Source organism: Triticum dicoccoides, chromosome 5A (assembly GCF_002162155.2).
Source record: "Triticum dicoccoides isolate Atlit2015 ecotype Zavitan chromosome 5A, WEW_v2.0, whole genome shotgun sequence".
Taxonomy (NCBI): Eukaryota; Viridiplantae; Streptophyta; class Magnoliopsida; order Poales; family Poaceae; genus Triticum; species Triticum dicoccoides.
The window spans coordinates 254,913,636-254,925,089 of record NC_041388.1 but is presented as its reverse complement, the minus strand read 5'-3'; the positions used below and the strand labels follow the sequence as shown (position 1 = coordinate 254,925,089).

The following is an 11,454-nucleotide window of genomic DNA, read 5'->3' as shown; positions in this document are numbered from 1 at the left end:
TAAGATAGATAATGGGGTTGCCTGCCACCCTAAGATAGACCCAGAGGGCTTCTCCGGCGAGTCAACGGCTGTTTCTTCCTTCCCTCGGCGGCTGCTTCCTTCATGCGAAAATCAAGTGATCCAAATATTATGTTCAGACGACTTACGAAGTAGCTAAAATGATTGACATCAAAAGAAACCATCATAGCCTTGGCAGCGGCGACCCTGGAAGGAAACTCAATAGAACACAAGAACAACAAAGGCAACAGCTCTTCGTGAGGAAGAAGCAGGGCAGGACAGACGAGGAAGCTGCTGAAAGTGAGGGTGCGCAATTAAAAACAGCACGACTATGGATTAGCCCATCCGTTCATTTACCCAGGACACATCCGTTATTCTATATAATCCGGATAAAACAGTTGACCTCATTTGCCTCCATCACAAGGTCCTGCCTTGGACGACAAGAACATAACAACTTGCCATGTGTGATGATGGGGCATGGCCAGACTCATCTTTGGAATATTTAAAAGTGTTAAACCAACCATCTTCTTCAGGTATAGAGTATGGGTTGGACAGTGCAACTTGAATCTGCCTCCAAGGCGCGTATATATAAACCAAGAGGACACTCCATCAAAATATTCACAGTTCAACAGTAAAGCCAAGATAAAAAGTCAGAATCAATGGAGTTCCCCTCTTCTTCTTCCCTGCTACTCATCCTGCTTCCTCCCGTGCTGTACATCTCCTACCACATCGCGAGGAGCCTCGCCAAGAAGAAGCCCACCACCCACGGCCTCAGGAGGCACCCGCTGCTCGGCCACCTCCCGGCGTTCCTCAAGAACCGCGACCGCTTCCTCGAGTGGTCCACCGAGCTCATCGTCGCCAGCCCCGACCTCAGGATGGGCTTCTGGATCCCCGGGATGACCACCGGCATCGTCACCGGCAACCCGGCCGACGTCGAGCACATCCTGCGCACCAACTTCGCCAACTACCCCAAGGGCGAGCGCGCCATCTCCATGCTGGTGGACTTCCTCGGCCACGGCCTCTTCAACTCCGACGGGGAGCAGTGGCTGTGGCAGCGCAAGAACGCCAGCCTCGAGTTCACCACGCGCTCGCTCCGCGGCTTCCTCGTCGACTCCGTGCAGGCCGAGGTCGGGAACAGGCTGCTCCCGCTACTGCGACGCGCCGCGGATGGCGCCGGCGCCGGCGGCGTGGTGCTCGACATGCAGGACGTGCTCGAGCGGTTCGCGTTCGACACCATCTGCATGGTCTCGTTCGGGCACGACCCGTGCTGCCTCGCCGACGGCGGGGCCCTGACGGAGGGGGCGTCGGACTTCATGCGCGCGTTCGGCGAGGCGCAGGACCTCATTGTCAGCCGGTTCCTGGACCCCGTCGCGGCCTCCTGGAAGGTCAAGAGGTGGCTCAACGTCGGCAAAGAGCGCCGCCTAAAGAAGGCCATCGACGACGTCCATGGGTTCGCCATGGAAATTGTCCGCACCCGCCGTCAAAGCGCGTCTGGGGAAGAAAACAGAGACGACGTCCTGTCAAGGTTCGTGGCGAGCGACGAACACGACGACGAGGCGCTCCGGGACATCGTCCTCAGCTTCCTGATCGCCGGCCGCGAGACCACGTCCTCGGCGCTCACGTGGTTCTTCTGGCTCGTGTCGTCCCGGCCGGACGTCGTGGCGCGCATCGCCGACGAGGTCCGCTCGGTCCGGTCCATGGCAGGCACTCGCCCCGGCGACCCGTTCACGTTCGACGCGCTCCGGGACATGCAGTACCTGCACGCCGCGCTCACCGAGTCGATGCGGCTCTACCCGCCGGTGCCGATCGACTCCCAGTCAAGCGCGGCGGACGACACGCTCCCCGACGGCACGCACATTGGCGCCGGCTGGAACATCACGTACAGCGCGTACGCCATGGCGCGGCTCGCGGCTATATGGGGCAAGGACTGCGCCGAGTTCAAGCCGGAGCGGTGGCTCGGCGACGATGGCGCGTTCCGACCGGAGAGCCCGTTCCGGTACACGGTGTTCCATGCCGGGCCGAGGACGTGCCTCGGGAAGGAGATGGCTTACGTGCAGATGAAGTCGATCGCTGCCAGTGTGCTCGAAGAATTCGCGGTGGACGTCGTCCGCAAGAACGCCGGCAGCGGCGTGCCGGAGCACGTGCTTTCGGTGACGCTCAGGATGAAGGGCGGATTCCCTGTGCAAATAAGGAGGGTGGAAGCGTAGGACGAGCAAGTTGGTGCTGGATCTTCAGAGCAGTGGCAATGGCCAGTGGGCTATTAACAATAATGTCTGTAATTTTACTTCAAAAAATCGTCTGTAATTTGATTCTTGTGTACATTTTCCTATTCAGAATAAAGGGATGCTCCAGTTTGGCCGTGTTCATAATAGCTGGTCAATCAAATCAGCGATCCAAGAACTTTTTACACAATTAACAATAAATCAATCAGTACTCCTACATGCACAGCAAAGATGAAACATGTTTTAATTGGTCATTAGTTTCAGATGAATAGTACTTCGCAGGAGTGATTATATATGTCTACATTAGTTTTTTATTTACACGTATCGGGCTTTCACTAGTCGCTAGTGATGATACAGCATTCGAACAGTCGATTAGCGGTTAACATGTGTTGCCTTCTGTTATTCCGGCCATTACTATGCTCTAAACTCTAAAGTGCTACAAATCCTTGAAATGACCAACCTAGATGTCTCATAGAATTGTCATCAATCAATAGTTTTTCAGGTACCAATCAGAACTTTTCGGTCTCTAGGCCAGAGAAAGAGCACCAGGCCTCAGCAGATCAGGAACACACCTGATACCCTTGCAACTCGCAACTTGCAAGTTTTAGTTTTTTTTTACCTGTGAACTTTCAGTTAAATTAGCTGTTTGGTTTTCTGTTCCTTGCTAGAATTGGTCTAACGAAAAATATTGCTCTCATCAGTCTCCGTTAGCTCAGTGGAAGAAATCCAAGTTCTGCCTTGCAACTTAGTAGGCTCATGGAAGACCACTCAATATTCTGATATTGCCGCTGTTACTGCTAAGTGTTTGTGGCTTTGTACACACCAAATTCCAACAGCCAAAGCAGTTCCATAGAGCTCCTTCCAATATCAATAGATATATCACAAAAACCATGCCCTGTAAACCCTGAGTGTGTGCTCTACCAATTGATTCACAGTTCATTCACCTGCTTAATTGCACAAGCACTTGTTGAGAATCCACCTTACCAGACAATTAAAGTCACATCAGATGCCTATTCGAAGTTTTTTTTCTTGATCAAGAGCAATCACTCGGTGATATTTATAAGGAGATCCACTCCCCTTCTGGATGTGAATGTGAAATCGGCATCTTCCTGTCCTGACCTGACCAAAATGCAAAATGTGATCCCAAGATTAGTACAGTAGAACGTATGGAGAGCCAGCTTTTAGCAAATTAACAATGTGTTCTGAGGGTGGTATTATTAGCAGTTTTGCATGTCCAGTATTAAAATTCTAAACTTATATTGTCATGCTCTCATGGAATGTCAGCAAGCCAGAAAGAATTTGTCACAGGAGATTCAAGCAAGGTCTATTCTCATATATTAATATGATATCAAGATTATTACCTTCAGGGAGACCATTTCTACTGGAGATCTATCACGCATTACCAGTGCTGGCAGAAAGTCCTGTAGATATGGTATTACAAACCATTCTACTCTTAGTCTTCACTTGCTGATAAGTGTTATCCGTCATTTGCAAGTGCCAGGAACAATATCAGGAACACTTAAATTTATGCTCCATTTGTTTTAAGGATCCACATTCTTCAAGATATAACTGCAGAGCACTAGAGACTTCACAACCAACTGACTTTGCTACATATTGATCAAATAGTATTATGTACCTAGAGGCTATCTGAAGTTGATCTGGCTGAAAGTCATTAGGTAGGATGCTCCTCCAATCCCTTGATTTGCCAACAGAACAAAATCCATAAAGAAGTGCAATGAAAGTGACAGAGTCCGGTGAGTACCCTTTGTTAGCCATCTTATTTATTATGTCCAATGCGTTACCAAGCATATTGTGTCTGCATAGGCCGAAGATAATAGCATTGTATGCTGCATTCCTTGGATCCCATTTGCCATTAACCAAACCCCTGAATATGTCCAAAAGAGCACCCTTGTCATGCATCTTAGCAGTACCACTGCAGTTTGAACTGACGATACAAGCCATACAGTTAGTGAGACCAGTAACTAAACAATGCAACGTAATATCACTAGGAGCACAACGATTAATCAGCATGTGTTCGAAATATGCAGCAGCTTTCATCGCTTTATCTTTTTTAAACAGGCTACCAATTAAAATGGTATAAGTTATCACATTGGGGAATAGACCTTCAAGTTGCATGTTTGCGAATATATCTTCTGCAGTATCTGTATCACCTAGCTTGCAGTATCCATTTATTAACGATGAGTATGTAACAACATTTGGTTGGCATCTCCTTTTCGTCATTTCGCACAGTAACCTTAGAGCTCCACCCATATTGCCTTGTTTAACATAGCCAGTGATAAGAGTGGAATATGTAAACTCATCTGGGATACACCTCACCTTTCTCATGTTGTTCATGCATACAATTGCCTCATCCAGCATTCCAAACTGACAGTATCCTTTTATCATAGCATTATAGCCTACAACATCAAGGCGGACACCCTTTTGTTCCATGAATTCGAATACTTTCCTTGCCTCATCAAGACTCTCGTTCCTAATGAACCCATCAATCAATGTGGTGTAAACAAATTTATCAGGGTGGACATTTTGCTCGAGCATCTCTGCTAGAAGGTTTCTAGCTGCAGGAAGCATATGTTTCTTGCATAGCCCACTAATCAGCACATTATATATGTTAGCATCAGGGAGAAGCTGTCTCGCTGTCATCTTCTCCCGGACAAGCAATGCCTCACTGACTTGCCCAGCAACAACAAGACCATGAATCAGGGCTCCAAATGTGACCACATCAGGAGTATACCCTCTTTCCATCATTTCCACAAGCAAATTGGATGCATCCATCACTTGTCCTCTAATGCAGAAGCCATGAATCAATGAAGTATAACTGAATAGATTTGGGTTTACCTCCCTCCTAATGGCCTCCCTCAACAGACGCTCAGCCTCTTGAACACGCCCTTCCCTGCAGAGCCCAGATATCAAAGTACTAAAAGTAACGACATCAGGGTCACAGCCACTTGCAAAAATCTGCTTCAAGACTACCATTGCCTGTGGTGCAGACCGGCATTTGCACAAAGCATCGATGACACTGTTATAAATCTCAATGTTGGGGGACAGTCTCCTTTCCCGCATCTCTGACAGCAAATAGGTAACCTTCTCAAGATCACCCTTCCTCCCGAGCCAGCTCATAAGAGTTCCATATGTTACCACAGTTGGCAATACCCCCTTCATCTCCATCTCACCCAAGAGCAACAGTCCCCTACCCATGCCGCCGCGTCGACAATAACCATCGATCAAGACATTATAGAACACAGAATTTGGCACGCACCCTGCTCCCCACCTCGCCTCAATCAACTTCACGCCCTTCTCGACCAGCCCTTCCAAGCAAAGGCCCCGGACCATCACACATGTGCTGTAATCATCCGCGCCACCTTCCTTAGCAAGCATTTCGTCATACAACTTGTGGGCGTCGTCCCACTGCCGCCTCTCCACGAGGAGTCTGAGCAGGCAGTTGCTGTGGATCGCCGCAGGGAGCATTCCATATTGCGCCCTGACGCGCTCGCACATATCGGTGGCCTTCGTTTCGATCCCGGCGTCGGCGTAGGCAGCCACAAGCTCGCCGAGGCAAGCATACGTGGGCGCGACGCCCGCGCGAGACATGTCCTGGAGCGTGCAGTCGACGGCGTCGAAGCGGCCGGAGCGGGCGAGGAGGCGGAGGAGGGCGGAATGCGCGATAGGCGTGGGCGGCGGGAGTTTGTCGGCGTCATGGTGGCGGCTGCCGGAGTGGGAGCGGGACCAGGAGAGGAGCGCGTGGGCGAGGTCGGGGTCGCGCAGGGAGACGACGGCGTCGGCGAGGCCGCCGTCTGAGAGCGGGGAGGGGAGGAGCGCGGCGAGGGAGCGGGCCCAGGCCGGGTTGGTGGAGCGGGTGGCGAGGACCCGCGCGAGCGACTCCGCGAGGGCGGGCGGGATCGGGTTGTGGCTGCGGCGACGGCCTGGGAGCGCGGTAATGCGGGGCAGGAGCCTGGACATGAAACGGTGAGGCGGCGGCCGCCGCTGCGGTGGGAGGAGGAGGCCGGAAGGGTGGAGGGAGGAGGTAGGCAATGCGGCGGCGCGGGACGAACTGGAGGCCGGCCTTGAACTCCAGAGACCAGCGGCTACTTTCTGCTGCATCTCGGCCGTTGAACGGCGAGGTCGTATGCTCCCCAGACTGCATCCAACCGTCCGCCAAATTTGCCTCGCAGCTGCCTCGTGGGGAGGTTTACTGAAAAGGTTTTGCTGAGTTTTTTTTTTCAACGGAGGCATGAGAATGGCCCATCTATCAATTGAGGAGAAAATAATTTCGCTCAAAAAACATTTAAGGAGAAAATAAAGTTTTACGAGAGACCCACAAGCATAACATGGCAATTACTCGTGCTGAGTAATAGGAGTATGCCAGTTTCTTTGCTTCCACGGTAACCCAAAATTTAAATTCCTCTAAGACGATATTTAGAAAGATCGGCGACGGCGCACACATGTGAGTATGTGGTGGAACATCCTAACATTTCTCTAGTTCCAAATTGTTCAAAAGACAAATGTAATGAGGGAGGCCATAGCATATTTATTAGGATTTTATTTGTCGGTTCTGTTATCTCACCAATCATTACCGAAGCTCTTGAGGTGGTAACTCACGGTGTTCATGTGCACAATGTAAAGCGTGTTTGAAGATCGGTTTGGAGAGAATAACTCACGCACCCAAAGGGTGGCATCGGTCATGTGTGTGTGTGTGCGTGTGTGTGTGTGTGTGTATATATATAATATTAGGACTGTGATATTTGGCACACGTGTGCCATATAAGCAAAACTGCCACACCTCTACTTGTTTCATTTAGAGTATCACACGATTCTTCGTCCTTTGACCTCGCCTCCTTCCAAATGGACCCAGACTCGTCTGAGAAACCTGCTTCTCCCGCACATCTCGCGTGCCCACCTCTGAGAAAACTGCCACTTCTTCACGTCTACCACATGATTTCTCTTCAGGACAAAGATATCATGGCATTCGTATGCAAGTTATCAACGTACCAGGTACTATGCTTCAACAACTACACCCCTTCAAAGTTACCGTTGTGTTTTATACACAAGATATAAGGTCTTTGATGTGTAAAATACCATGGTACTTACACATAAGTTATCAGGGTATATGTACATCAACCTTTCCACGGTCAAAGTTACCATGGGGGATTGTACATGAGTTACCGGTTCTACAGTTCGTATATTATCATGGTACTTGCACCTAAAAACCTAGGTGTGTTTCGGTAGCTTTTTCCATATGTCAAAAATTACCACGATATTTGTTGGAAATATGCCCTAGAGGCAATAATAAAAGTATTATTATTATATTTCCTTGTTCATGATAATTGTCTTTTATTCATGCTATAACTGTATTATCCGGAAATCGTAATACACGTGTGAATACATAGACCACAATATGTCCCTAGTGAGCCTCTAGTTGACTAGCTCGTTGTGATCAACAGATAGTCATGGTTTCCTGGCTATGGACATTGGATGTTGTTGGTAACGGGATCACATCATTAGGAGAATGATGTGATGGACAAGACCCAATCCTAAGACTAGCACAAAAGATCGTGTAGTTCATTTGCTAGAGCTTTGCCTATGTCAAGTATCTCTTCCTTTGACCATGAGATCGTGTAACTCCTGGATACCGTAGGAGTGCTTTGAGTGTATCAAACGTCACAACGTAACTGGGTGACTATAAAGGTGCACTACAGGTATCTCCGAAAGTATCTATTGTTTTATGCGGATCGAGACTGGGATTTGTCACTCCGTGTAAACGGAGAGGTATCTCTGGGCCCACTCGGTAGGACATCATCATATGCGCAATGTGACCAAGGAGTTGATCACGGGATGATGTGTTACGGAACGAGTAAAGAGACTTGCCGGTAACGAGATTGAACAAGGTATCGGTATACCGACGATCGAATCTCGGGCAAGTACCATACCGCTAGACAAAGGGAATTGTATGCGGGGTCGATTGAGTCCTTGACATCGTGGTTCATCCGATGAGATCATCGTGGAACATGTGGGAGCAAAACATGGGTATCCAGATCCCGCTGTTGGTTATTGACCGGAGAACGTCTCGGTCATGTCTGCATGTCTCCCGAACCCGTAGGGTCTACACACTTAAGGTTCGATGACGCTAGGGTTATAAAGGAAGCTTGTATGTGGTTACCGAATGTTGTTCGGAGTCCCGGATGAGATCCCGGACGTCACGAGGAGTTCCGGAATGGTCCGGAGGTAAAGATTTATATATAGGAAGTCCTGTTTCGGCCATCGGGACAAGTTTCGGGGTCATCGGTATTGTACCGGGACCACCGGAAGGGTCCCGGGGGCCCACCGGGTGGGGCCACCTGCCCCGGGGGGCCACATGGGCTGTAGGGGGTGCGCCTTGGCCTACATGGGCCAAGGGCACCAGCCCCTAGAGGCCCATGCGCCAAGATAAAGGAAAAAGGGAAGAGTCCTAAAGGGGGAAGGCACCTCCGAGGTGCCTTGGGGCGGATGGACTCCTCCCCATCCTTAGCCGCACCCCTTCCTTGGAGGAGGGGGCAAGGCTGCGCCTCCCCCCTCTCCCTTGGCCCTATATATAGTGGGGAAAAGGAGGAGCAATCATACCTAAGGCCTTTGGTTGCCTCCCTCTCCCTCCCGTGACACATCTCCTCTCCCGTAGGTGCTCGGCGAAGCCCTGCAGGATTGCCACGCTCCTCCACCACCACCACGCCATTGTGCTGCTGTTGGATGGAGTCTTCCTCAACCTCTCCCTCTCTCCTTGCTGGATCAAGGCGTGGGAGACGTCACCGGGCTGTACGTGTGTTGAACGCGGAGGTGCCGTGCGTTCGGCACTTGATCATCGGTGATCTGAATCACGACGAGTACGACTCCATCAACCCCGTTCACTTGAACGCTTCCGCTTAGCGATCTACAAGGGTATGTAGATGCACTCTCCTTCTACTCGTTGCTGGTCTCTCCATAGATAGATCTTGGTGACACGTAGGAAATTTTTTGAATTTCTGCTACGTTCCCCAACAGTGGCATCATGAGCTAGGTCTATTGCGTAGATTCTTTGCACGAGTAGAACACAAAGTAGTTGTGGGCGTTGATGTTGTTCAATATGCTTACCGTTACTATTCCAATCTTGTTTCGACGGTATTGTGGGATGAAGCGGCCCGGACCGACCTTACACGTACTCTTACGTGAGACAGGTTCCACCGATTGACATGCACTTGGTGCATAAGGTGGCTAGCGGGTGCCAGTCTCTCCCACTTTAGTCGGAACGGATTCGATGAAAAGGGTCCTTATGAAGGGTAAATAGCAATTGGCATATCACGTTGTGGTCTTGCGTAGGTAAGAAACGTTCTTGCTAGAAACCCATAGCAGCCACGTAAAACATGCAAACAACAATTAGAGGACGTCTAACTTGTTTTTGCAGGGTATGCTATGTGATGTGATATGGCCAAGAAGAATGTGATGAATGATATGTGATGTATGAGATTGATCATGTTCTTGTAATAGGATTCACGACTTGCATGTCGATGAGTATGACAACCGGCAGGAGCCATAGGAGTTGTCTTTATTTTTTGTATGACCTGCGTGTCATTGAAGAACGCCATGTAAACTACTTTACTTTATTGCTAAACGCGTTAGTCATAGAAGTAGAAGTAGTTGTTGGCGTGACAACTTCATGAAGACACGATGATGGAGATCATGATGATGGAGATCATGGTGTCATGCCGGTGACAAGATGATCATGGAGCCCCGAAGATGGAGATCAATGGAGCTATATGATATTGGCCATATCATGTCACAACCATATAATTGCATGTGATGTTTATTATGTTTATGCATCTTGTTTACTTAGGACGACGGTAGTAAATAAGATGATCCCTTACAAAATTTCAAGAAGTGTTCTCCCCTAACTGTGCACCGTTGCTACAGTTCGTCGCTTCTAAGCACCACGTGATGATCGGGTGTGATGGATTCTTACGTTCACATACAACGGGTGTAAGACAGTTTTACACAGCGAAAACACTTAGGGTTAACTTGACGAGCCTAGCATGTGCAGACATGGCCTCGGAACACGGAGACCGAAAGGTCGAGCATGAGTCGTATAGTAGATACGATCAACATGAAGATGTTCACCGACGTTAACTAGTCCGTCTCACGTGATGATCGGACACGGCCTAGTTGACTCGGATCATGTGATCACTTAGATGACCAGAGGGATGTCTATCTGAGTGGGAGTTCATAAGATGAACTTAATTATCTTGAACATAGTCAAAAGACCTTTTGCAAATTATGTCGTAGCTCGCGCTATAGTTCTACTGTTTAGATATGTTCCTAGAGAAAATATAGTTGAAAGTTGATAGTAGCGATTATGCGATCAGTAGAAAGCTTATGTCCCTAATACACTGCTTAGTGTGCTGAACCCCAAACGTCGTTTGTGGATGTTTCGAACATCGAACATACACGTTTTGATTACTACGTGATAGTTCAGTTAAATGGTTTAAGTAGAGGCACCAAAAACGTTTTCGAAACGTCGCGGAACATATGAGATGTTTCGAGGGCTGAAATTGGGATTTCAGGCTCGTGCCCACGTCAAGAGGTATGAGACCTCCGACAATTTTCTTAGCCTACAAACTAAGGGAGAAAAGCTCAATCGTTGATCTTGTGCTTAGATTGTCTGAGCACAACAATCACTTGAATCGAGTGGGAGTTGATCCTCCAGATGAGATAGTGATGTTTCCCCAAAGTCATTGCCACCAAGCTGCTAGAGCTTCGTGATGAACTATAACATATCAGGGATAGATATAATGATCCTTGAGGTATTCGCGATGTTTGACACCGCGAAAGTAGAAATCAAGAAGGAGCATCAATTGTTGATGGTTGGTGAAACCACTAGTTTCAAGAAGGGCAAGGGCAAGAAGGGATACTTCATGAAACGGCAAATCAGCTGCTGCTCTAGTGAAGAAACCCAAGGTTGAACCCAAACCCGAGACTAAGTGCTTCTGTAATAAGGGGAACAGCTACTGGAGCAGCATTACCCTAGATACTTGGTAGATGAGAAGGCTGGCAAGGTCGATAGAAGTATATTGGATATACATTATGTTAATGTGTACTTTACTAGTACTCCTAGTAGCACCAGGGTATTAAGATACCGGTTCAGTTGCTAAGTGTTAGTAACTCGAAATAAAAAGCTACGAAATAAAAGGAGACTAGCTAAAGGTGAGCTGACGATA

General features: G+C 48.7%; 2 protein-coding genes across 2 annotated transcripts; one reads left to right on the top strand and one right to left on the bottom strand.

Annotated features, from left to right (window-relative positions):
- Positions 1-610: 610 nt before the first annotated feature.
- On the top strand, positions 611-2,363 carry LOC119300857 (cytochrome P450 94B3-like). The gene has a single exon (XM_037577746.1). The coding sequence runs from the start codon at positions 657-659 to the stop codon at positions 2,202-2,204; it is 1,548 nt and encodes a 515-aa protein (XP_037433643.1). The 5' UTR covers positions 611-656; the 3' UTR covers positions 2,205-2,363.
- Positions 2,364-3,964: 1,601 nt separating this feature from the next.
- Positions 3,965-6,338, bottom strand: LOC119299404 (pentatricopeptide repeat-containing protein At1g52620-like). The gene is made up of 2 exons (XM_037576636.1): positions 4,557-6,338; positions 3,965-4,104 (listed from the first exon to the last, which is right to left on the bottom strand). The coding sequence occupies exons 1-2, from the start codon at positions 6,336-6,338 to the stop codon at positions 4,093-4,095; spliced, it is 1,794 nt and encodes a 597-aa protein (XP_037432533.1). The 3' UTR covers positions 3,965-4,092.
- Positions 6,339-11,454: the final 5,116 nt, after the last annotated feature.

Excerpts from the sequence above, each read along its gene's own strand:
- LOC119299404 (XM_037576636.1), bottom strand. The coding sequence starts at position 6,338 with ATGCAGCAGAAAGTAGCCGCTGGTCTCTGGAGTTCAAGGCCGGCCTCC.
- LOC119300857 (XM_037577746.1), top strand. The coding sequence starts at position 657 with ATGGAGTTCCCCTCTTCTTCTTCCCTGCTACTCATCCTGCTTCCTCCC.